The 27,339-nt window shown below is 49.1% G+C and overlaps 1 protein-coding gene across 2 annotated transcripts in view; it reads left to right on the top strand.

The window, feature by feature from the left end:
• The window catches only part of uimc1 (ubiquitin interaction motif containing 1), a 53,536-nt gene that overhangs the window by 13,208 nt on the left and 12,989 nt on the right, over positions 1 to 27,339 (top strand). For both annotated transcript variants that reach the window (XM_043703909.2, XM_087995462.1), the window contains exons 2-6: positions 8,464 to 8,509; positions 16,248 to 16,372; positions 19,421 to 20,452; positions 23,156 to 23,208; positions 26,494 to 26,585. In XM_043703909.2, the coding sequence (XP_043559844.1) occupies positions 8,464 to 8,509; positions 16,248 to 16,372; positions 19,421 to 20,452; positions 23,156 to 23,208; positions 26,494 to 26,585 (1,348 nt within the window). The remainder of the gene's footprint in view (positions 1 to 8,463; positions 8,510 to 16,247; positions 16,373 to 19,420; positions 20,453 to 23,155; positions 23,209 to 26,493; positions 26,586 to 27,339) is intronic.

Genomic DNA, 27,339 nt, shown 5'->3' with positions numbered 1-27,339 from the left:
AAGAACCCCACAGTCCATCTTCATGAATTCTGTACTTACATCCTCCTCCTCCTGAGTGAAATAGAGTATGAAGTATTTGTTTAACACTCTCCACTGTGCTGCGGTCTCACTCACAGTTTGTTGCCTTGGTCCTAATATGCTTTACTCTTTGCCCGGTTATTCTCTTCCCCTTGGTATTCATGTCGAATACGTTGTGATTCTTCCTAATCTTACATGCAAGTGTTTTCTCTCTCACTTTCTTTGCTCTCCTAATTGCATTCTTGAGGTCCCCCTTGCACTTCCTGTACTCTAGGGCATCCAATGTTTTACTTCCTTTGTACCATTTATCTCTTTTTCCTTTTTATTCAGTCCTGAATATTCCTAGAAATAGTCTGGGCTTGTTGCACCTACATCTCACCTGAAAGAGAACATAGAACAGTACAGCACAGGAACGGGCCCTTTGGCCCATGATATTGTGCTGAACATGATGCCAAATTAAACTAATCCCTTCTGCTTGCCCTTGGTCTATATCCTTCCATTCGTTATATGTTCATGTGCTTACCTTATAGTCCCTTAAACGGCCCTGTCGTATCTGCCTCCTTGACCACCCGGGCAGTGTACTCCAGGCTCCTACCACTCTCTCTGTAAAGCATGTGCCCCTCACATCCCCTGTGAACTTTGCTGCTCACATCTTAAATGCATACCACTTAGTTTTCAACATTTCAATTCTGGGAAAAAGATTCTGACTATCAACCCTTTTTATGCGTCTCAAAATTTTATAGACTTTTATCTTGTCTTTCCTCAGCTTTTGCCGAAAACAACTCCAGTTTAGAACATAGAAGAATACAGCGCAGTACAGGCCCTTCGGCCCTCGATGTTGCGCCGATCCAAGCCCACCTAACCTACACTAGCCCACTATCCTCCATATGCCTATCCAATGCACGTTTAAATGCCCATAATGAGGGAGAGTCCACCACTGCTACTGGCAGGGCATTCCATGAACTCACGACTCACTGAGTAAAGAACCTACCCCTAACATCTGTCCTATACCTACCCCCCCTTAATTTAAAGCTATGCCCCCTTGTAATAGCTGCCTCCATACGAGGAAAAAGATTCTCATTGTCGACCCTATCTAAACCCCTAACCATCTTATACACCTCTATCAAGTCACCCCTAAACCTTCTTTTCTCCAATGAAAACAACCCCAAGTGCCTCAGCCTTTCTACCATACCAGGCAACATCCTGGTAAACCTCCTCTGCACCCGTTCCAGTGCCTCCACATCCTTCCTATAGTATGGCGACCAAAACTGCACACAATACTCCAGATGTGGCCGCACCAGAGTCCTATACAACTGCAACATGACCTCAGTACTCCGGAACTCAATTCCTCTACCAATAAAAGCCAGTACATCATATGCCTTCTTCACCGCACTATTTACCTGGGTGGCAACTTTCAAAGATTTGTGTACATGGACACCAAGATCCCTCTGCTCATCCACACTACCAAGTATCCGACCGTTAGCCCAGTACCCCATCTTTTTATTACTCTTACCAAAGTGAATCACCTCACACTTAGCTACATTGAACTCCATTTGCCACCTTTCTGCCCAGTTCTGCAGCTTATCTATATCCCGCTGTAACCTGCCACATCCTTCCTCACTGTCTACAACTCCTCCGACTTTCGTATCATCCGCAAACTTGCTCACCCAACCTTCTAACCCCTCCTCCAGGTCATTTATAAAATTGACAAACAGCAATGGTCCCTAAACAGATCCTTGCGGAACACCGCTAGTGACGGCACTCCAAGATGAACCTTTGCCATCAACTACTACCCTCTGTCTTCTTCCAGCCAGCCAACTCCTAATCCAAACCTCCAACTCACTTTCAATGCCATACCTCCGTATTTTTTGCAGTAGTCTACCATGGGGAACCTTATCAAACGCCTTACTAAAATCCATATACACCACATCTACTGCTTTCCCCTCGTCCACCTCCTTAGTCACCTTCTCAAAGAATTCAATAAGGTTTGTGAGGCACGACCTGCCCTTCACAAAACCATGCTGACTATCCTTGATCACATTATTCCTATCCAGATGTTCATAAATCCTATCCCTTACAATTCTCTCTAAGATTTGGCCCACAACAGAAGTGAGACTCACCGCCCTATAGTTACTAGGGTTATCCCTACTCCCCTTCTTGAACATGGGAACCACATTTGCTAGCCTCCAATCTTCTGGCACTACTCCTGTAGACAACGAGGACATAAAAATCAAGGCCAATGGCTCTGCAATCTCCTCCCTTGCTTCCCAGAGAATCCTAGGATAAATGCCATCAGGCCCAGGGGACTTATCTATTTTCACCCTTTCCAGAATTTCCAACACCTCTTCTCTACATACCTCAAAGCCATCCATTCTACTTAATTGTGACTCAGTACTCACATTGACAACAATGTCCTGTTCCTGATTGAATACTGACGAAAAGTATTCATTCAGTGTCTCCCCAATCTCTTCAGCCTCCACACGCAACTTCCCACTACTATCCTTGACTGGACCTATTCCTACCCTAGTCATTCTTTTATTCCTGACATACCTATAGAAAGCCTTAGGGCTTTCCCTAATCCTACCAACTAAGGACCTTTCATGTCCCCTCCTTGCTGCTCTTAGCTCTCTCTTCAGGTCCTTCCTGGCTACCTTATAACTCTCTAGCTTCTCCTTATACCTCATACACTCTAATCCAATGCAGCATCCTGGTAAACCTTTTCTGCACCCTCTCCAAAGCGCCTCAGCCATCCTGTAATCTGAAAGCTAGTCTGGCCCAACCAAAGTCTTATAAAGCTACAACGTGACATCCTGACTCTTGTACTCAGTTCCCTGACCAGTAAAGACAAGCATGCCATATGCCGCCTCTGCCACCCTACTTGCATGGCCACTTTCAGGGAGCAATGAACTTGAACCCCCAAGATCCCTCTGAACATCAGTGCTGTTCAGGGTCCTGCCATTAACAAAATACATTTCCTTAACAATCCTTGACAGTCAGGGCATTGAGTGAAGAAGTTGGGAAGTTATGTTGCAGTTGTGCAGGACCTTGATAAGTCCGCTCTTGGAGTATTGTGTTCAGTTTTCGTCACCTTGCTTATAGGAAGGCTGTTGTTAAACTGCAAAGAGTGTAGAGGAAACTTAGAAGAATGTTGTCAGGACTTAAGGGTCTGAGTCATTGGGAGAGGTTGGACAAGCTTGGACTTTCTCCTTTCGAGCGTGTATAAGATCATGAGAAGCATGGATAGGATGAATGCACTCAGTCTTCCCAGGGTTGGGGAACCGAGGACTAAAGGGAAAAGAATAAAAGAGAACCTGAGGGGCAACTATTTTACACAGATGGTGGTATGCATTTGGAATGAGTTGCCAGCAGAAGTGGTTGAGGTGGGTACGTTAACAACATTTATAAAGTATTTGGACAGGATAGGAAAGCTTTCGAAAGATATGGGCCAAGAGCAGGGAAATGGGGTTAACGTGGATGGGCATCTTGTTTGGTATGGACCAGTTTGGGCTGAAGGGCCTATGTCTGTGCTGTAGGGCTCTGTTACTCTATTTGATCTGCCAAAGTGCAGCACCTCACAGTTACCCAGATTAAACTCCAGTCTGCTACTTCTCTGTCCATATCTGCAACTGATCTATAACTTTGACAACCTTCTACACTATCCACAACTCCATTGATTTTTGTATCATCTGCAAACTTACTAACCCACCCATCTACATTTTCATTCAAATCATTCATATATATCACAAACAGCAGAGGTCCCAGTACAGATCCCTGTGGAATACCACTAGTCACAGACCTCCAGACAGAAAAACATCCTTCCATCCAAGTGGCTATGTTAGTCCTGTACTCTCCCCAGATCCTTTTTGAGCTCTGTTCTGCTGTAGATTTACCCTCATGTTGCTCTTCCCATTCTGTTTTGATCTTGCCTTATTTTATAACTGCCTTACCACAATCTAAGACCCTTATTTGCAAATTAATTTTCCATAACAAAATGTACAGTGGTGTGGTCACAATTGCCAAAGGGCTCCCTCACTGTCACCTGAAGCACCTGACTGGCTTCATTCCCCAGAATTGGGTCCAGCACAGCCTGTCCCTTGTTGCACCATTTACATGTTGATATAAAAAGCGCTACTATATACGTTTCAGAAAATTTGCCCCAACTGCCTTCTACCAGCTCCACATATCACTCATCTGATGAAACAGTGCTTGTTCATTTGACACCAATTAGGAGAAGCGCTGATAATAGCAAGGGTACAGAATGTAACCTGGGCAGATGGCTTCAGTGTTTCTTACCAAACTGACCAAATCATAAAGGGTAAAGCTGTCACAGACCTGGTCCAGCAACAGGTCAGGGAACCAACAGAAGCGAAAGTTTGACTTGACCTTGACCTTGTCCTTATCAATCTACTACTTGTGTCTACCTATGATAGTATTGATACGAATGATTGCTGTACAATCCTTATACTGGAAGATGTTGCAGAAATATCCCATTCAATCCTTAAGGCTTGGAAAGCCCAGCATATTAATACAAAGTATAAGATTGAAAAGTTTGCTGTAGCCAGAAGTGTCAAATGGATGAAATGGAGCCTCCTCCAGAGGTCCCCAGCATCACAGATGCCAGTCTTCAACCAATTTGCTTCACTCCATGTGATATCAAGAGATGGTTAGGGGCACTGCAAAGGCTGTGTGTCCTGACAGCATTCCAGCAATAGGGCTGAAGATATGTGTTCCAGAACCTGCTGCATCCTCGCCAAGTTGTTACATTACAGCTGCAACACTGGCATCTACTTGACCATGGAGAAAATTTTCCAAGTATATCCTGTATGCACAAAACAGGAGGAATACGACCCAGCCAATTATCACCCCATCAGTTTAATCTCCATCAACGGTTAAGCTGTGGAAGGTGTCGTCAACAGTGCTTTCAAGCAGCATGCCTCAAAGAGGTCTATAGCTCATAAAAAACCCCTTCAAACCATCAGGTCTGTGCCAGTAAAAAATAACTGTACAACGAGTAAAATCCCTTTTTTTTTTTCAGTACTTGGCCCTTAGTCTTATATGTGTTGGCAGTGCAAATGTACCTCAATACTGCTAACATGTTTTGAAGGTTTTACCTTTACCTCTACCACCCTCACAGTCAATGTGTTCGACATTCCCAGTACCCTGTGGGTGAAAAAGCGTTTCCCCACATTTGTTGTAAACCCCCTGCCCTTTACCATAAATCCGTGTGCCTTGGTTATTGATCCCTCCACCATGGAGAAAAAATTCTTCCTGTTTACCCTGTCTATGCCTCTCGATTTTATATATCTCATTCCACTCAGTCTCCTCTGCTCCAAGTTAAACAATCCCAGACTGTTCAATCTCTCTTCATAACTAAAATTTTCCAGCTCAGTCAACAGTTTGATAAAGAGGTGGCATGATGGCTCAGTAGTTAGCACTGCTGTCTCACAGTGCCGAGGACCCAGGTTCGATTCCACCCTTGGACTACCATTGTGTGGAGTTTGCACATTTTTCCCCATATTTGCATGGATTTCCTCCCGCTGCTTTGATATTCTCCCACAGTCCAAAAATATGCAGAGTAGGTGGGTTGGCTGTGTTAAATTGCAAATAGTGTCAGGGATGTGCAGACTAGGTGGATTAACCATGGGAAATGCAGAGTTACAGGGAGAGGATAGGGAGGTGGATCTGGCTGGGATGCTCTTTGCAGGATCAGTGTGGATTTGATCGGCTGAATGCCCTGCTTCCACACTGTGGGGATTCTATGATTCTAAATTTCAGCACCCTCTCCCCTGTGGTCACATCCCTTTTATAATATGAATTTTAGAACTGCACTCTGTGGCCTAACTGACTACTTATACAAATCCAGCATAACCTCCCCACTCTTAAACTACATGGCAACGCTAATAAAAGCAAATATGCCATATGCTGCTTTAAAGATTTTATCTAATTGTCCTGCTACCTTAAGAGTCTGTTGGACATGCACACCAAGGTGTCTCTGATCCTCGGTGATGCCTATGGACCTACTGTTCATTGTGAATTTCCTAGCCTTATTTTTCCTTCCCAAATGCATCACCTCACACATTGAATTTGATTTGCCACTGATCAGCTCATCTGACCAGCCTGTCTACATTTGCCTGTAATGTAAGACTATCCTTCTGTTTATCACCCCACCAATTTTTGTTTCATCCTTGAACTGACTGATTAACTGTCCTACATTAAAGTCTTTTCTGTATACCATAAAAACCAAGGGCACTAACACTGACCTACTTAGCAATAAGCTGCTCATTGGTGCCCAGTTTGGGTTCTACCAGGTCCACTCAGCACCTAAACTCATTACAGCCTTAGTTCAAACATGGACAAAAGAGTGGAATTCCAGAGCTGAGGTAAGAGTATCAGCCATTGATATCAGGCTGCATTTGATTGAGCATGGCATCAAGGAGCCCTTGCAAAATGAGTCATTAGGAAGTAGGCAGAAAGCTCTGGTCGTTGGAGTATTAACTACTAATATGACAGGTATTTTGTGAATTAATGAGGAAAAAAAAGAGAATAACAAGTTGGTCCATACAATCTACCTCTTTGATTAAATCTTTGGTCATCTGACCTAATGTCTTCTTTTAAATGTTGATCAGTTTTCAATGCTCATTCATGGGATTTGATCATCACTGTCAAGGTCAGCATTTATTTTGTGTATTTGCATATGTGTGTGACGAAAATAGAGGGCTTGTGTGTGTGAGGATGATGAAAGGGATTTTAAGCTAGATACACTGAAGGACAGAAATTCTGTTTTTGCACAATGTCTTTTGCATGTGTGGTCATGCTATGAGAATGACATTAAAGGGGACATATTAAGTCAGATATGATAGGAAAGAAAATGTCATACAGAGGTTAAGTGAGTAGTTCTTTCAAAGAGATATGAATATTTTATACTGAAAGCACTGAATGGATGACCACTCTCAGTTCTCCCAATAACACTGAAGGAATGGTGATACATTTCCAAGTCAAAATAATGAGTGGTTTGGAGGGCCACTGCAGGTGATGGTGTTCCTATGTATCCGCTCCCCTTGGCCTGCTAGATGGTCATGGTCATGGGTTTAGAAGGTACTGTTGAAGGAATGTTGGTGAATTTCTGTCCTGCATCTTGTAGATGGTACACATTGCTGCCAAATGAGCATTGGCGATGATGAGGGACTAAATGAGGGACCAGGGTGGCACGGTGGCTCAGAGGTTAGCTCTGCTGCCTCACAGTGCCAGGGACCCAGGTTCAATTCCTGCCTCGAGCAACTGTGTGTGCGCAATTTGCACGTTCTCCCCGTGTCTGTGTGGGTTTCCTCCATTTGCTCCGGTTTCCTCCCACAATCCAAAGATATGCAGGTCAGGTGAATTGGTCATACTAAATTGACCATAGTGTGAGGTGCATTAGTCAGGGGTAAATATAGGGTAAGGGAATGAGTCTGGGTGGGTTACTCTTCGGAGGATTGGTGTGGACTTGTTGGGCCAAATTGCTTGTTTCCATACTGTAGGGAATCTAATCTAATCTAAATGTTTGTGGATGCGGTGCCAATCAAGCAAGCTTTTTTAACCTGGATGGTGTCAAGCTTCTTGAGTATGTTGGACCTGCAGATATGTGGGGAGTAATTCAGCGTATGCCTGATTTGTGCCTGGTAGATGGTGGACAGGCTTTTGGGAGTCAGGAGGTGAGTTAGTCTCTGCAGGATTCTAAGCCTCTGGCCTGCTCTTGTAGCCATAGTATTTACTTAGCTAGTCCAATTCAGTTCTGGATAATAGTAACACCCGAGATGTTGAGAATGGGTATTTAGTAATATTAATGCCATTGAATGTCAAGGACAATAGTTAAATTCTCTCTCGTTAAGAATTGTCATTGGATGGCATTTGTGGGTGGCACGGTGGCACAGTGGTTAGCACTGCTGCGGCACAGTGGTTAGCACTGCTGCCTCACAGCGCCAGAGATCTGGGTTCAATTCCCGCCTCAGGCGACTCTCTGTGTGGAGTTTGCACATTCTCCCCATCTCTGCGTGGGTTTCCTCCAGATGCTCCGGTTTCCTCCCACAGTCCAAAAAATTTGCAGGTTAGGTGAATTGGCCATGCTAAATTGCCCGTAGTGTTAGGGTGGGTGCGCTTCGGCGGGTCGGTGTGGACTTGTTGGGCCGAAAGGCCTGTTTCCACACTAAGTAATCTAATCTAATCTAAAAAAAAGTGTTTTTTTACTTGCTCCTTGTCAGCCCAAGTCTGGATATTAACCAGAGCTTGCTGCTTTTGATGTGGACTATTTCATACTTTATTCAGTGGAGTGCTCTGGTGTATTTGTAGGTGCAATATAAGTATGATCTGTTATTGAATAAAAAGAGAGAGAGTCTGAAGGTACAAGGAAGATGAAGAGAGATGGGCAGAGGATAGACTTTTCTCATTTCATTCATCTCTTTTTCACAGACATTGACATCACTGCGAGGGAATTTATCCACACGGAAGATTTCACGTAAGTTCCAATTGAGTTGGTCTATCACTCATTGTGTTGATTGATAAGATCCATTGGCATTACACTGGGACAATGTTTCAATGTGCATGAGAGAGAGGATGTGGGGTGTGGGAAACTGCATCAAGAATACAGAGTGGGTGTTTGAGAAATTGATAAGAGTAAATTGGGTATGTTGGTGTGCACGAGAAGGATACAAGGAAGGGGAGTGTGTGCAAGGCTGATACAGGGAGGGTGAGTGTGCGCGAGGAAGATACAGGGTGAATGAGTATGCTAGGACGATATTGGTGTGGGTGAATGCACAAGCTAGTATACAGGGTAGGTGAGAGCATGGGCTGAATTTCACTGTGTGCGTGTGAGAAATTGCAAGGAGGATATTGTGTATGAGCAAGGTTGTATAGAGTGGGTCAAAGAGTGTCTGGTGTAGACGGTGGTTGAGAGTGTGCGAGGAAGATAGTGGGTGGGTGAGGGCAAGCGCATGAAAGTGTGTGCGCATCTGCAAGGAGGATGCAGGATGAGTGAGAGAGTGCAAGAATGATATAGGATAAATGCATGCAAGGAAGATACAGGGTGTGCGTGAGGGTGATATAGGAGGTGTGTATGTATGAGAGAGGTGCATGAATAAAGAAAATGTGCTCAGAAGGAGGAACAGAAGTCGGATGTTTGCAGCTGTGTGAGACGATAATGGCGGGTGTATCGGTGACAATGATAGAGAGTGTGAATGTGCATGAAGAAAATCGTGGCTGTGCCCGCATGTGTAAGATGCAACAGAGGGGGTGCATGTGACGGGACAATAGAGAGGATATGTATATAAGTGGACAATGGGTTGTGTGTGTGAGAGAGAGGACAGTAAGGAGTTATGTTTATGTGAAGATGACGGTGTATTTGAGTGTGTGTGTATGAGGATGATAGGGAGTGTGTGAGGACGAGAAGTGTATATGTGTGTATGAAAGAACAATGGAGTGTGTGGATGTGTGTATGAGAGAGCACAAAAGAGGGTGTGTGTGTGTGTGTGTATATGAGGCCATTAGAGCTGGTGCGTCTATGAGGGTGATTGAGCATATGTGCGCCCGTGAAGATGATTAACCTTGTGTATTTATGGTATTGATTGCGGGTGTATGTATGGAGAGTTGAGGATGGGTGTGTGTGCGTGAGAATGGCTGTATGTATACGTGTAGACGAGAGGGCTGTGAGTGCGTGGAGAGCATTGAAGGAGTTACTGTGTGAGGACAATAGAGGATTTGTGGGTGTAAGTGTACAAATATGTGTGTTTGTGTGGACAATTGAGGGTGACTGTGTATGAGAGAGAAGGAATGAGGGTCTGTGCACATGCGTGCATGTGAGAACGCCTGATGATGGGTGTATGTGCTAGAGCTCAAGATGATGTGTGTGCGCACACGCTCGAAGACAACAGAGGGTGTGTGTGGTATATGCGAGGACAACCTAGGGTGTGCACGAGCATGTGCGAGGGTGTCAGAGGGTGTATGCGCGTGCGAAGACGGTCAAGGATCATCAAAGGTGTGTGCATGCGCGTGCAAGGACCATGGAGTGTGTGAAGACGGGCGCGACAGTGATCACTGAGCTTGTGTGTGTGCGAGTGTGCAATGACGACCAAGTGTGTGTGAGCCAGTGTGCGATGGTGACCATGTGTGTGAGAGTAGGCTCAAAGAACATTGAAGACGAGTGTGCATGAGACATAGGTCGAGTGCGTGTGAGCACATGCGCGAGGCCGACAGAGGGTGTGTTTGTGTGAGAGACTGACAGAGGGTGACTGTGCGAGACTGATTGACAATGATCAAGTGTGTGTATGTGCGCACGCAAGAGGACCAATGAGGGTATGTGGGAGAGCGCATGATGACCATTGAAGCTGTTTGTGAGAGCGTGCAAGAGGACCGGGGAGTGGGGGTGGGGGTGGAGGTGGAGAGATGTGTGTGTGTGTATGTGGGCATGCGACGATGCTCGAACGTGGATGCAAGCGAAGACCATCGTGGGCGACCATCGAGGGTGTGTGTATCTGCGCGTGAGAGGGCCATCGAGTGTGTGTGAGAGATAGTGAGCGAGCGCGCGTGCGAAGACCATCAAGGCTGTTTGAGAGCGTGATCGTACCATTGGGGTTGGGGGTGTGTGTGTGTGCTGACGATCAAGGGTGTGTGTTTGTGCAAGCATGCATGAGGACCATGTGAGAGTGTGCAAAGACCATAGAGGTTATGTGAGAGAACGCGCACGAGGACCATCGGGGTGGGCGGGATGGTGGTAGTGGCGGGATGGGTGGGTAGGGGGGGGTGTGTGCGTGCATACATGTGTGCGAGGACAGTTGATGGTGTGTGTGTGCGCGCGCGAAGGCCATCAAGGGTGTGTGTGCGCGCGTGTGCCGTGAGGGCCATCAAGGGGTAGGTGGGGGTGGGTGTGAGCGCACGAAGACCAAAGGGGGGTGTGGGGGGAGGTGTGTGTGTGTGTGTGAGAGAGAGCATGCGAAGACCATCAAGGGTGTGAGAGAGCGCGCAAGGACCATCGGGGACAGGGAGTGTGTGCGCGCGCGCGTGAGAGGGCCATTGAGGATGTGTGTGTGAGAGAGAGAATGTGCGAGGACAATCGAAGGTGTTTGAGAGCATGTGAGGGCCATCGGGGAGGGTGTGTGTGTATATGTGTGCGCGAGAGAAAGATGTCCTTCGAGGGTGGGTGTGTGTGTGTGTGCGCGCACGCGCGTGTGCACATGAGAGCACCATCAAGGGGGGTGGGGTGTGCACACACGTGAGAGGACCATCGAGGGTGTATGTGTGCACATGCACACATGAGAGGACCAATTGGGGGGGGGGGGGGGAGGAGGAGAGAGTGTGTTAGTGTGTGCATGAGAGAGGGCGCCGTCGAGGGTGGGTGTGTATGTGTGTGTGTGAGAGGACCATCAATAGGTATACGTGCATGTGTGCGCGCGCGAGGGCCATCGAGGGTAGGGGGGTGTGTGTGTGTGAGAGAGAGAGGGCCATCGATTGTGTGTGAGAGAGAGTGAGTGAGCATGCGTGCGAGGACCATCGAGAGAGGCGGGGAGGGTGGGTGTGTGTACAAGAAATTGCGCGACCGGACCATCGAGGGTGGGGGTTGGAGGTGTGTGTGTGTGTGCTGACGATCAAGGGTGTGTGTTTGTGCAAGCATGCACAAGGACCATGTGAGAGTGTGCAAAGACCATAGAGGTTATGTATGAGACCGCGCACGAGGACCATCAGGGGTGGGGGGGGGGGTGGGTGTGCGGTGGCAGGATGGGTGGGTGGGGGTGTGTGTGTGTTCGTCAGTAAGAGAGAGCGCGTGCGACAATCATCAAGTGTGTGTGCACACACGAGGACCAATGAGGGCGTGTGAAAGAGCGCGTGAAGACCATTGAAGCTGTGTGTGAGAGCGAGCAAGAGGACCATTGGTGGGGGGAGAAAAGGTGTGTATACGTGCATTGCACGCAAGCGCACAGACCATGGAGGTGTTTGTGTGCACAAGGACAATCGTGGGTGTGCACATGCGTGGGTAGGATCAAGGGTATGTGTGTACTTGCATGCGTGAGGATAATACAGGGAGTGTGTGCGCGCAAGGACAATGAAGGGTATGTGTGCACGATTGAGAGTGGGGTCTGTGTGTACACACGTGAGGGCGATTGAGGGTGGGGTGTGGGGGTGTACGTGCGTACACCTGCTTGAGGACGATTGAGGATGTAAACGCACACGTGAGCACAATTGAGGGTGTGTGCACACGCGCATGCATGTGAGGGTTTGTGTGTGTATGTGTGCGTGCATGAAGACGATCAAGGATGTGTGAGTGCACGTGAGGATGATCAAGGATGTGTGTGCGCGTGCGAGGACAATTGAGGGTGTGTATGCACGCGAGGACACTCAAGGGTGTCTGCATGTACATGAGGTTGTTTGAGGATGTGTGTGCATGTGAGGACAATAGAGTTGTGTTTGTGCACGCGTGAGGATGGTAGAGAGGTTTGCGCATTCGCATGTGAGAGGACAATTGAGTGTGTACGTGCACGAACACGTGAGGATGATTGAGTGGATGTGCTAGCGCACGCATGAGAGGATGATTGAGGGTGTGTGCGTGCGTGAGAGGATGATAGAGGGTGTGTACGCCTGCGTGAGGACGATCGAGGGTGTGTGTGTGTGTGTTTATACATGCGAGAGGACCATCGAGGGTGGGGGGGGGGGTGTGTGGGTGCGTGCGAGGACCATCAAGGATGGGTGTGTGTGTGTGCGCATGCACCATCTAGGGGATGTATATGCGTGTGCCTGCGCGAGGACCATAGAAGGGGGCGTGTGTGCCAGCATGCACGAGGAGAATCAAGAGGGTGTGTTTGTGTGCCTGCAGATGGTCGAGGGTTAGTTTGTGTGCAAGTGTGAGGATGATGGAGGGTGTGCACACGCGAGGACAATGGAGGGTATGTGTGCGCACATGAACACAATTGAGGGTGTATGTGTGCGTGCGTGAAGATGATTGAGGATGGGGGTGTGTTTACACACGTGAGAACGATTGAGGATGGGGTGTGGCAGTGTGCGCGCTCGTGGATAATCGAGGGTATGTGCGCATGCATGAGGACAATCTAAGGTGCGAGAGAACGTTCGAGGGTGTGTGTATATGTGTGCACGTGAGGACGATCAAGGGGTTGTGTATGGCTGCGCGTGCATATGTGAGGACGATAGGGGGGAGCATGTGCACAAGTGAGCATGATAGAGGGCGTACGTGTGTGCGTGCACAAGCGTGACGAAGATCGAGGCTGTATGCATGTGCGCACGTGGGCAATCGAGGGCGTGTGTGTGTGTGTGTGTGTGTACACGTGCGTGCATGCCAGAGCACGATCAAGGGTGTGTGTATGCACGCATGAGGACGATTGAGGGGGTGTGCACGCAAGAGTGTGAGGTCGATCGAGAGTGTGTGCATGCACGAGGTCGATTGAGGGGAGTATGTATGTGCCCATGCGTGCATGAGGACAATGTGCAAGGGTGTGTGTGTGCACTCGCGAGAGGACAACGATTGAGGATGTGCACACGGGCATGCGTGTGGACGATCGAGGGTGCATGTGAGAGTATGAGTGAGGGTGTGTGTGTATGCACGTGAAGATGATTGAGGGTGGGCGTGTGTACACACTAGGACGATTGAGGGTATGTGTATGTGCGCACATGAGGCCGATCAAGGGGATGTGGGCGTGCACGTGAGAGGACAAACAAGGGCGTGTGTGCATGCGTGAGGGCGATCGAGGGTATGTGTGTGTGTGCGTGTGTGTGTGCATGCAAGCATGAGGATGATCGAAGGTGTGTTGTGCGCACATAAGGACAATCGATGTGAGTATATGCGCATCAGGATGATCAAGGGTGTGTGCGCACGTGCTCATGAGGACAATCTAGGGTGTGTGTGAGTGCATGTAGGCACAAGGGGAATCGAGGGTGAGTGCGTGTGCAATTTGGTACAACTGAGGGTGTGTGCACGCATGCATGCATGAGGACGTCTGAAGGTGATGTGCACAAGTGCACATGAGGGTGAATGATGGTGTGTGCATGCGCGCACGTGTGAGAGGATGACTGGTATGTGCGCGTGTGCACGCGTGAGGACAACTGAAGGTGTGCTAGCGTGAAGATGAATGAGGGTGTGCGCGCGCAAGTGCGCGAGGATGACCGAGGATGCGCATGAAGGCGATAAAGGGTGTGTGCACGTGTGCGGGCACGAGGACAATCGAGGGTGTGCGCCCACACTTGCATATGACTGACGCTGCGTGATTGCGCACGATGACAACAGAGTGTGTGCACGCGTGTATGCATGAGGATGACCAAGGGTGTGCACGTGAGTATGATTGGTGGTGTATGCTTGCACATGAGTACAATCGAGGGTGTGTGCGCACATGCATGTGTGCTTGGGCGATGGAGGGACTATGCATAAGGATGACCAAAGGTGTTTGCGCACGCGTGTGTAATGACAACTGAGATTGTGCTCGTGTGGAGGACCAAGGGTGTGTATATGTGTAATGATCGCGAATGTGTGCACGAAGATGATGGATTATGTGTATGCGTGAGGATGAGAGGGGTATTGGTGTGTGGAGAGGATTGAGGTGTCTGTCTCTCTGTCTGTGTGTGTGTGTGAGAGAGAGAGAGAGAGAGACATGATTGAAGATCTGTGTGTCTGTGGGAAGACAATAGGGAATGTGTGTATTTGAGAGAGTGTATATACAACAAAATGTGTGTGTGTTTGTGAGGACCATATGCGTCTTATTGTGGTCAATCCCAAGCTTGTGCATGAAGGTTATACAGAAGTATGTGATACATTTTAAGTTGTGAAGGTGCCAGTGTTGGACTGGGGTAACAAATTTAAAAATCACACACCAGGTTATAGTCCAATGGATTTATTTGAAAGTACAAGCTTTCAGCACTGCTCCTTCATCAGGTAACTAATGCGGCAGGATCATAGGACACAGAATTTATAGTAATGCAAATCCACCCCATAGACTTGCGAGTGTGTGTGGGACAGAGGGAGAGAGTGTGTGTGTGTTTGATTGAGTGTGATGGAGTATATGCTTGTGAGAGGGTGTACTCCATCACATTCGCACACACTCTATGAACCGTGTGCACACTCTCTCCCTTCTTCCCCCACACAGTCACTCCCTACCTCTCACACTGACACACACACAGAGTCTCTCTCTCTCTCGTGCGCGCACACACAGTCAATGGGATGAATTTGCATTTTCACATTTGTATTTGCAGATACATTCTATTTTGTTCAAAAAGCGCACAATCTGTAGGCAGTCAGTCCATGTGACATTTTACAAGTTCCTACTTTGGAAATAGAACCAATCTGACTAAGGTTGGGATACAGACTGACTCTAACCTTGCACCTTCAATGCATTGTCTTAGCTGAGATGTCACTCTTTTTGGACTGATAAAACCTTAAGTTATGTTGGGACTGTGACTTGAAAGAAGTGCTGAGATTTACACATTAGTCAATCGAAACCTTCATCCCCATTCTAAGACTTAAACAGCAAACTATATTAAGTTCTTTTTCCTGAGGTCCGTACACACTTGATGCAACTACAACACACCATCCTCTATGAACAAGCAACGTTTTATTAAGCACAGTGCAATACAAACTTTGGAGAAACCCTGACCACTCTTTGCCATACTTCCTTTATACAAAATCTTTATATTACAGTCAGTAATGGCCACAGAACAACCCCCAGTCACATTCCACTCAACACACAATGCAGTGACAGCCTCACTCCAGAAACTATGTAATGCAAATCATCCCTTCATGGTCAAATCTGTTGCAAATTGTTTTTTTTTGTAATTATAGGGCATTAGTCAAATTCCAACTGTAATGTCCTTACTGATTTCTGAATAGGAGACTAGGAAATGGCCATGCCAATGACTTTGAATGCCAAGAGATGGAAATGTGATTTCCATACACTATACCTGCAAATCAGAGGCATCCCACCCTAGCCTCAGGACTTCCAATCTCCTGCAGGTCAGCAGAGCACATTAACTCTTTACTATCACTTCTAGGTTTGTCTAATACATCGCATCAGTTGTATGACACTTTGATCTTTTTCTATAAATTCTTTGCCCTATGATCCTGCCCCACTGGTTACCTGATGAAGGAGCAGCACATCGAATGTTTGTACTTTCAAATAACCCTGTAGGGTTTCAAATAACCTGGAGTTATATATATTTCAAGTGCACAGATTCCATGTTAAGTTCAGGCTCTTTACTCCAAATTGCAGAGATGAGAGAGGAGGAACAGCTAGCTCTGGCTTTCATGATGAGTGCAAAAGATGCTGATGAGAAATGTACCGCTGCTCGGGATGAGGAGGAACTGTTCAAGAAAGCCATCAAGGAAAGTCTACAGGTAATGTGATGCTACAGGCATAGCATGGCAGAGGAGGTCCATTTCTGACCAATTTGGGTCTGGGGTTTGGATGGTGTGCGTTGTTTTCGATCAGATACTTGGATGGTGTGCATTACTCCAGTCTGGCGTTTGGACTGTGTGTTGCTCTGGTATGGGGTTTGGACATTGTGTATTACTCTGGGTCGAGAGTGTGTACATTGTGTATTGCTCTGGGTCTGGGGTGTGTACATTGTGTATTGCTCTGGGTCTGGGGTGTGTACATTCTGTATTGCTCTGGGTCTGGGGTGTGTACATTCTGTATTGCTCTGGGTCTGGGTTGTGTACATTTTGTATTGCTCTGGCTCTGGGGTGTGAACATTGTGTATTGCTCTGGGTCTGGAGTGTGGACATTGTGTATTGCTCTGGGTCTGGAGTGTGGACATTGCATATTGCTCTGGGTCTGGAGTGTGGACATTGCATATTGCTCTGGGTCTGGAGTGTGGACATTGCATATTGCTCTGGGTCTGGAATGTGGACATTGCGTATTGCTCTGTGTTTGGGGTGTGGACATTGTGTATTGCTCTGGGTCGAGGGTGTGTTCATTGTGTATTGCTTTGGGTCTGGAGTGTGGACATTGCATATTGCTCTGGGTCGTGGGTGTGGACATTGCGTATTGCTCTGGGTCTGGAGTGTGGACATTGCATATTGCTCTGAGTCTGAAGTGTGGACATTACATATTGCTCTGGGTCTGGAATGTGGACGTTGCATATTGCTCTGTGTCTGGGGTATGTACATTGCGTATTGCTCTGCGTCTGGGTGTGTACATTGTGTAATGCTCTGAGTCGAGGGTGTGTACATTGTGTGTTGTTCTGGGTCTGGGGTGTGTACATTGTGTGTTGTTCTGGGTCTGGGGTGTGTACATTCTGTATTGCTCTGGGTCTGGGTTGTGTACATTTTGTATTGCTCTGGCTCTGGGGTGTGAACATTGTGTATTGCTCTGGGTCTGGAGTGTGGACATTGCGTATTGCTCTGGGTCTGGAGTGTGGACATTGCATATTGCTCTGGGTCTGGAATGTGGACATTGCGTATTGCTCTGTGTTTGGGGTGTGGACATTGTGTATTGCTCTGGGTCGAGGGTGTGTTCATTGTGTATTGCTTTGGGTGTGGAGTGTGGACATTGCATATTGCTCTGGGTCGTGGGTGTGAACATTACATATTGCTCTGGGTCGTGGGTGTGGACATTGTGTATTGCTCTGGGTCGAGGGTGTGTTCATTGTGTATTGCTTTGGGTCTGGAGTGTGGACATTGCATATTGCTCTGGGTCGTGGGTGTGGACATTGCATATTGCTCTGGGTCGTGGGTGTGGACATTGCGTATTGCTCTGGGTCTGGAGTGTGGACATTACATATTGCTCTGGGTCTGGAATGTGGACATTGCATATTGCTCTGTGTCTGGGGTGTGAACATTGCGTATTGCTCTGCGTCTGGGTGTGTACATTGTGTAATGCTCTGAGTCGAGGGTGTGTACATTGTGTGTTGTTCTGGGTCTGGGGTGTGGACATTGTGTATTGTTCTGGGTCTGGGGTGTGGACATTGTGTATTGTTCTGGGTCTGGGGTGTGGACATTGTGTATTGTTCTGGGTCTGGGGTGTGGACATTGTGTATTGTTCTGGGTCTGGGGTGTGGACATTGTGTATTGTTCTGGGTCTGGGGTGTGCACATTGTGTATTGTTCTGGGTCTGGGGTGTGCACATTGTGTATTGTTCTGGGTCTGGGGTGTGGACATTGTGTATTGCTCTGGGTCGTGGCTGTGGGCATTGTGTCTTACTCTGGGTCTGGGTGTGTACATTGCATCTTGCTCTGGCTCTGGGGTGTGGACATGGTATATTGCTCTGGGTCTGGAGTGTGTACATTGTGTATTAGTCTGGGTCTGGGGTGTGTACATTGTGTATTAGTCTGGGTCTGGGGTGTGTACATTGTGTATTAGTCTGGGTCTGGGGTGTGTACATTGTGTATTAGTCTGGGTCTGGGGTGTGTACATTGTGTATTGTCCTGGATCTGGGTGTGTACATTGCATCTTGCTCTGGCTCTGGGGTGTGGACATGGTATATTGCTCTGGGTCTGGAGTGTGTACATTGTGTATTAGTCTGGGTCTGGGGTGTGTACATTGTGTATTAGTCTGGGTCTGGGGTGTGTACATTGTGTATTAGTCTGGGTCTGGATTGTGTACATTGTGTATTAGTCTGGGTCTCGGGTGCGTACATTGTGTATTAGTCTGGGTCTGGGGTGTGTACATTGTGTATTAGTCTGGGTCTGGGGTGTGTACATTGTGTATTAGTCTGGGTCTGGGGTGTGTACATTGTGTATTAGTCTGGGTCTGGGGTGTGTACATTGTGTATTGTCCTGGATCTGGGTGTGTACATTGCATCTTGCTCTGGCTCTGGGGTGTGGACATGGTATATTGCTCTGGGTCTGGAGTGTGTACATTGTGTATTAGTCTGGGTCTGGGGTGTGTACATTGTGTATTAGTCTGGGTCTGGGGTGTGTACATTGTGTATTAGTCTGGGTCTGGATTGTGTACATTGTGTATTAGTCTGGGTCTCGGGTGCGTACATTGTGTATTAGTCTGGGTCTGGGGTGTGTACATTGTGTATTAGTCTGGGTCTGGGGTGTGTACATTGTGTATTAGTCTGGGTCTGGGGTGTGTACATTGTGTATTAGTCTGGGTCTGGGGTGTGTACATTGTGTATTGTCCTGGATCTGGAGTTTGGATGATGTGTATTTGGGGGTCTAGTTTTGAGCTGTGTTACTCTGTTTGTGATTTGAATGGTGTATGTGACTCTGTGGGGTTTCGATTGTGTCTGTTACTCCAATGTGGGGTTTGTATGGTGTCTGTTTCTTTGATGTGGGGTTTGAATGGTGTCTGTTACTACCTCTGTGGGGTTTGGATGGTGTCTGTTACTCTGTCTATGGGGTTTGGACAATGCTGTGTTACTCTGGGTCTGGGTTTGAACAGTGGTGTGTTACTCTGGGTCTGCAGTTTGGATGGTGATGTGTTGCTCTGTTTTAGATGCACAACCCACTCAGTAAGCATGCTGCTGCTAACTCCTTGTCCCCTGAGAGTCAACATGACCTGGAGCCCTGCACCCCTTGTGGATTGACCGAGTCAGACACGTCTGATGTTGACCTCAGCCCATTGGTGGTACTGGAAAAGTTGAGTGAAGATATCGTCCGCTGTTCGCAGGAGTCCAGCATTGTCTTGTCTCCAGAGAAAGAACTGTCTCTCAGCTCCAGGTCCCTTGTGAGGAACCTTCGAGTTGGCAGTAATTATTCTCCTCCTGTAAGTGTCTCACCCTGTCAATGTGTTGACAGCTCTGTACAACTTACACCCACGAAGGCAGTGAAGAAGCTGAAAAAGGCCACCAGTCAACTGAGTGTGCAGAACTGCAGGTCCAGCACACTGTCAGCATCAGACCACTTCAGCAATCCTGAACCAAAACTGGTGGAGAAGCAGGACAAAGTGAATTGCACTGGCTGCCATCAGTCTGTAGTGGAAAACTTTCAACAGACATTGCCTATCCTAAAGGACAGAAGAGGCAGAGAGCTGCAGTCTTTTGAGCGGCTGTGCATACAGAGTGAATGCTCAGGGTCAGTCCCCATAAAGAACCCTTCTCTAGAGGGACACTCAAATGGCCGTAATGGAGTGGTTCATTATTTCTGGGGTATTCCATTTTGCCCAGGCGGTTTGGACCCAGATCAGTACACAAAGGTTATCCTATGCCAGCTGGAGACATACGAGCAATGTCTGAAACGTGCACAAAGCCAGCTTCTGCGGAAATTAGAGTTTGGACCCCCTGTTCTGCCAGCGCCAGTGCCCAGGGAGGGTCAACGGCCAAGAAGGAAACTGCTAGCATCAGAGCAGACCATTGCTGCAGCAAATGAGGACCAAGAGTCTGATGGAGAGAGCAAACAGTACAGGGAGCAACAAGAGGAGCAAGGTGCACCAGAACGTTCATCAGATAGTGAGGAATCCACTGAGGAGGCTCAAAGAGATCGTGAGGCAGGAGAAGGGTGGTCAATCGATGGAAACAGTCAACAGAAGGTAATGACATTGCTCTTCCTGTTTTATACAGACCTTTTATGTATTTCATATACTGACGCAGCTCTCGTGATCCATGCAGACACCCCGGTCTCATGTTTCGCACAATAAACCTGCTCTTGTGTTTCATACGTTGACGCTGCTGTCCATGTTACACACGCTGACCAACTCGCCGTATTTCACGCTCTGGCTCCACTGTGTTTCACACATCGACCCAGTGTTTAGCACATCTATCCCACGCATGTGTTACTCATGTTGAATCCGCTCTTGTGTTTTGCTCATGAAGCCTGTTATCATGTTTCCCACACTGACCCTGCTCGCAAGTTTCCCACAGTGATCCACTTTTCTGTGTTTCGCACGCTGACCCCAGTTGTGTGTTTTGCACACTGATTGAGATTTCGGTGTTTCACACGCTGACCCCGCTTGCTGTTTCGCACGCTGACTCCGTTTGCATGTTTTCTACACTGATCCAAGTTTTTGTGTTTCGCACGCTGACCCCGCTCGCGTGTTTCGCACGCTGACCCCGCTCGCGTGTTTCGCACGCTGACCCCGCTCGCGTGTTTCGCACGCTGACCCCGCTCGCGTGTTTCGCACGCTGACCCCGCTCGCGTGTTTCGCACGCTGACCCCGCTCGCGTGTTTCGCGCGCTGACCCCGCTCGCGTGTTTCCCCGCGCTGACCCCGCTCGCGTGTTTCCCCGCGCTGGCCCCGCTCGCGTGTTTCCCCGCGCTGGCCCCGCTCGCGTGTTTCCCCGCGCTGGCCCCGCTCGCGTGTTTCCCCGCGCTGGCCCCGCTCGCGTGTTTCCCCGCGCTGGCCCCGCTCGCGTGTTTCCCCGCGCTGGCCCCGCTCGCGTGTTTCCCCGCGCTGGCCCCGCTCGCGTGTTTCCCCGCGCTGGCCCCGCTCGCGTGTTTCCCCGCGCTGGCCCCGCTCGCGTGTTTCCCCGCGCTGGCCCCGCTCGCGTGTTTCCCCGCGCTGGCCCCGCTCGCGTGTTTCCCCGCGCTGGCCCCGCTCGCGTGTTTCCCCGCGCTGGCCCCGCTCGCGTGTTTCCCCGCGCTGGCCCCGCTCGCGTGTTTCCCCGCGCTGGCCCCGCTCGCGTGTTTCCCCGCGCTGGCCCCGCTCGCGTGTTTCCCCGCGCTGGCCCCGCTCGCGTGTTTCCCCGCGCTGGCCCCGCTCGCGTGTTTCCCCGCGCTGGCCCCGCTCGCGTGTTTCCCCGCGCTGGCCCCGCTCGCGTGTTTCCCCGCGCTGGCCCCGCTCGCGTGTTTCCCCGCGCTGGCCCCGCTCGCGTGTTTCCCCGCGCTGGCCCCGCTCGCGTGTTTCCCCGCGCTGGCCCCGCTCGCGTGTTTCCCCGCGCTGGCCCCGCTCGCGTGTTTCCCCGCGCTGGCCCCGCTCGCGTGTTTCCCCGCGCTGGCCCCGCTCGCGTGTTTCCCCGCGCTGGCCCCGCTCGCGTGTTTCCCCGCGCTGGCCCCGCTCGCGTGTTTCCCCGCGCTGGCCCCGCTCGCGTGTTTCCCCGCGCTGGCCCCGCTCCCCGTGTCACTCGGGCTGGCCCCGCTCCCCGTGTCACTCGGGCTGGCCCCGCTCCCCGTGCCGCTCGGGCTGGCCCCGCTCCCCCCCCGTGCCGCTCGCAGACTGGCCCCGCTCCCCCCCCGTGCCGCTCGCAGACTGGCCGCGCTCCCCCCCCCATGCCGCTCGCAGACTGACCGCGCGCCCCCCCCGCCGCGTTCTCCGTGTCGCTCACACTGACCAGTGTTACTGGCACAAACCACGCTATCTGTGTTGCGTGCGTAGTGACCAATGCACACTCACCATGCTCCACGTGTTGCACACAGACTGACCACGCTGTCCCTGTGTAGCTCACACTGACCACACTCCCCGTGTTACTCACTCTGTCCCCGCTGTCCGTGTCGTGTGCCGACCAACCCCGCTGTCCGTGTCGCGTGTCGCGCACCGACCGACCCCGCGGTCCGTGTCGCGCGCCGACCGACCCCGCGGTCCGTGTCGCGCGCCGACCGACCCCGCGGTCCGTGTCGCGCGCCGACCGACCCCGCGGTCCGTGTCGCGCGCCGACCGACCCCGCGGTCCGTGTCGCGCGCCGACCGACCCCGCGGTCCGTGTGTCGCGCCGCGCGGACCGACCCCGCGGTCCGTGTGTCGCGCCGCGCGGACCGACCCCGCGGTCCGTGTGTCGCGCCGCGCGGACCGACCCCGCGGTCCGTGTGTCGCGCCGCGCGGACCGACCCCGCGGTCCGTGTGTCGCGCCGCGCGGACCGACCCCGCGGTCCGTGTGTCGCGCCGCGCGGACCGACCCCGCGGTCCGTGTGTCGCGCCGCGCGGACCGACCCCGCGGTCCGTGTGTCGCGCCGCGCGGACCGACCCCGCGGTCCGTGTGTCGCGCCGCGCGGACCGACCCCGCGGTCCGTGTGTCGCGCCGCGCGGACCGACCCCGCGGTCCGTGTGGCGCGCCGCGCGGACCGACCCCGCTCTCAGTGTGGCACAGACAGCGTGGTCAGTCTGTGTGTCGCATGCAAAGTGACCACGCTGTCCGTGTCGCTCACACTGACCACGCTGTCCGTGTCGCTCACACTGACCACGCTGTCCATGTTGTGCGCAGACTGACCCCGCTCTCCATGTCGCACGCACAGTGACCACACTCTCCGTGTCGCGCGCAGTGTGTTGCACACACTGACCCCACTCCATGTGTCTGTTTGCAGTCTCCAAATTTGTTTATTGAAGAATCTCCGGAGGTGAACGATAAAGCGAATAGGTATGGAAATTAATTGCTCATTATGAATCATTTCTCCTATTGCTTAATTTATGTGGTGCTGTTTATATTGTGACGGTTTACTTCTGCCGGCTTCAGTTACAGTTCATATATCTACTCTCTCTGCATTCTGAGACTTTAGGGGGATGCTTTTATGAGCCCTGTTCTATTTTTCCCAGGGTTGGGATGTCACTGGCTACTGTTATAGAGCGGGGTTTGACACCCCTCTGAGAGCTTATATCCTAAATATCCAAAAGCAGCACCTCACCTCATAATCTGTGAAACAAATGTTTAAATTAAACGAATCTCTGGTCTCCACTTTAGAAGTAACAAGTAACAATTTATTTATTTAACCCTAACAGTGAACTAGTTAACAGAATTACTAATAATTCCCCCAACTACAAACTATTCCCTTACTGATCTAAATTCTACTTGTATGCTGTTCCAATAAAATCCAGTTAATAAGAAAACTAACTTAAAACTTAGACTCTCAAAGTTCACATAGGATGTATCTTATGGAATGTTCCGCTGTCTCTCCAGCCATAAATGTCTTTCTTCTGCTGATCCTTCTTTCAGGGATGCTTTCTCTGGGAATTCTTCTGCTCTGAATGCGTCTCTGTTGAATTCTGGTGTCAGGAACATTATCTAAGAGAGCTGTCTACCATTATGAATAGGTGGTGCTTTTTTAGAGAGCGTGAAGATTTCAGTGAGGGGGAGATGTTTTTCTCAGATGACAGTTTACTCTCCCCCTCCGTCCAATTACCCCCTCTTTTATACCCATGATGACATATTAATTTCTTTTCATTCAGATTGAGTTAGTCAAAATGGAGAGAAGATCTTATTTGCCATTTCTACAATATACAACTGATACAGTAAAAAAAGAGTCAGCATTCCTCCAGGGCCAAGGTGTCACATGCATAGCACAAACTACATGTCGGCACAGTGGCTCAGTGGTTAGCACTGCTGCCTCACAGCACCAGAGACCCAGGTTCGATACGTGGGTTTCCTCTGAGTTTGCTCCTACAATCCAAAAGATGTGCAGGTCAGGTGAATTAGCCATGCTAAATTGCCCACAGAGTTAGGTGCATTAGTCAGAGGTAAGTGTAGGGTAGAGGAATGGGTCTGCGTTGCTTCCTCTTCGGAGGGTCAATGTGGACTTGTTGGGTCAAAGGGCCTGTTTCCACACTGTAGGGAATCTAATCTGCACGATTAAACAAATGGCAGCATAAAGTGCGTGAGAAGTGCAAAACACACAGGTTACAGTGTAATAAAAGAATGATAAATAATAGACATTTTTCTAACAGTAATTCGAAGTCATGCAAAGAATTTCAGATGGAAAAGAATCCGATCATAGTGTTAAGGAGCCTGATGGGTGGGGGGAAGAAACTGTTGCACAGTCTGGCCATGAGAGATCAAATGCTCCGTTATCTATCAGATTTAAATTTAATTGCGTTTTGGTATCTAGGGCCTGGTTAAATTAATTGGCTAATATTCAAGCTGGTTGCCTTAACATCAAAACAAGTCTAAGTTGCCAACCACACATCCAGTTGATACACATAGAACAATACAGCGCAGAACAAGCCCTTTGGCCCTCAATGTTGCGCCGACCTATGAACTATTCTCAACTCATCCCCCAACACTATCCCATCATTATCCATGTACTTATCCAAGGATTGTTTAAATCTCCCTAATGTGGCTGAGTTAACTACATTGGCAGGTAAGGCATTCCATACCCTTACCACTCTGAGTAAAGAACCTGCCTCTGACATCTGTCTTCAATCTATCACCCCTCAATTTGTAGTTATGTCCCCTCGTACAAGCTGACGTCATTATCCTAGGAAAAAGACTTTCACTTTCTACACTATCTAATCCTCTGATCATCTTGTATGTCTCTATAAAATCTCCTCTTAGCCTTCTTCTTTCCAATGAGAACAGACCCAAGTCTCTCAGCCTTTCCTCATGAGACCTTCCCTCCAGTCCAGGCAACACCCTGGTAAATCTCCTCTGCACCTTTTCCAATGCTTCCACATCCTTCCTGAAATTTTGCGACCAAAACTGTACACGATATTCCAAGTTTGGCCGCACTAGCATTTTGAGTTTCAGCATGATATTGCGGCTCCGGAACTCAATCCCTCTACCAAGGAAACCTGATGAGACCGTATGCCTTCTTAACAGCTCTATCAACATAGGTTAAAACGTTCAGGGATCTATGTACATGGACTCTGCACATCCACACTACCAAGAATCTTTCCATTGACCCAGTACGCTGCCTTCTTGTTATTCTTCCCAAAGTGCATCACCTCACATTTAGCTGCATTGATCTCCATTTGCCACCTCTCAGCCCAATTCTGCAGCATATCCAAGTCCCCCTGCAACCTGTAATATTCTTCCAAACTGTCCACTACTCCACCGACTTTAGTGTCGTCTGCAAATTTACTAATCCATCCACCTATGCATGCGTCTAAGTCATTTATAAAAATGACAAACAACAGTGGTCCCAAAACAGATCCTTATGGCACACCACTAGTAACCGGACTCCAGGCTGAATATTTTCCATCAACCACCACTCGCTGCCTTCTTTCACAAAGCCAATTTCTAATCCAAACTGTTAAATCACCCTCAATCCTCTGCATTTTCTCCAACAGCCTACCATGTGGAACCTTATCAAAGGCCTTACTGAAGTCCATGTATACCACGTCAACTGCCCTACCCTCATCTACATGCTTTGTCACCTTCTCAAAAGATTCAATGAGGTTTGTGAGACACAACCTGCCCTTGATGAAACCATGTTGACTATCTGAAATCAAATTGTTGCTTGCTAGATTATTACAAATCATCTCTTATAAGCCTTTCCGAAACCTTTCCTACAACAGAAGTAAGGCTCACTGGTCTGTAATTACCTGGGTCATCTCTACTACCCTTCTTGAACAAGGGAACAACATTTGCAATCCTCCAGTCCTCTGGTACTAAACCTGTAGACAATGACGACTCAAATATCAAAGCCAAAGGCTCTGCTATCTCCTCCCTAGCTTCCCAGAGAATCCTCGGATAAATCCCATCCGGCCCAGGGGACTTGTCTATTTGTGAGGAATATTGGTGTGTGAGGAGATTGTGGCATGACGTGATGGTGGGAGATGGTGCTGTGGGATATGGAGGGCTGGAGGCAGTGCTGTGGCAGGGTATGAGGGGTAGTGGAGATATGCTGCGCGGGTTTTATATTTCTATTTGTATAGGGTGCCTCATGATTTTTCTCTTCGTGTCTTTAAACCATCCTGTTTGTGTTCTCAGCGAGCAAGTGGAGTCTGAGGAAAGCAGAGGTGTGAGTTCCAATGTGAGTGGTGATGTTCAACCAGAGGATGATGTTATGTTTATTTGTGCAGGTGAGTTCTAAGTATGTGTTTAGTTACTGTAAGGTGCATGCGATGTAGTTTAAATATCTCAAGCTGACAGGTGACTAACAGCATGTGGCCCATCACTGGAAGTATGTTGGAAGTATTTGATGTGGGCAGTGTAAAGAGTTTTTTTTTCAGTTTAAAAGGGTAAAGGGAAGCTTTACTGTCTAGCTGACTCCATGCTGTTCCTGTACTGGAAGTGTTTGTGGGGACAGTACAGAGAGTTTTACAGTCCGTATAAAAGAATAGAGCAAGCTTTACACTGTTGCTGTTGCTGCTAATTGTGAGCTGGAAGATGGAGGCTTGCTTGCTGCTGGTGCTACTGATTGGGCCTGCAGTCTGGAGCCACTATTGCTGCTGCCTGGAGCATCTGCTGCTGCTGACTGAGTTCTAGAGCTTGGGGTATCTATTGCTGAGTGGCATGTGCGATTCTGGAGTCTCTCCTGTTGCTGTTGGTGAATCTCCATTTTAAGATACAATCTGGATTGAGTTGTGAATTGGACATTTTTGTCACGTGAAGATCACAGCAGCCAACTGCCTTGATTGGCTGGGGATTATCTGAGGGCCTGGGAACTGCGAAGCAGTTCTGCCTGAAGAACTGGCGATTGGACGGCTGTTAATAACTGAAGGACTTCACTTTTTGGAAGAGGAGGTGGAGTGAGATCCTTTGAAAAAATGATGATTCTAGGACATTCACACATCAATACTAGGCCACACCTATGCGGGGGTGACTGCATACACT

The sequence above is a fragment of the Chiloscyllium plagiosum genome, unplaced genomic scaffold (genome assembly GCF_037043375.1).
Source record: "Chiloscyllium plagiosum isolate Xiang-an unplaced genomic scaffold, Cpla_swu_hap1 HiC_scaffold_16, whole genome shotgun sequence".
In the NCBI taxonomy this organism is placed as follows: domain Eukaryota; kingdom Metazoa; phylum Chordata; class Chondrichthyes; order Orectolobiformes; family Hemiscylliidae; genus Chiloscyllium; species Chiloscyllium plagiosum.
Note: the sequence above shows the minus strand (reverse complement) of the source record. Positions and strands in the feature narration are given on the sequence as shown.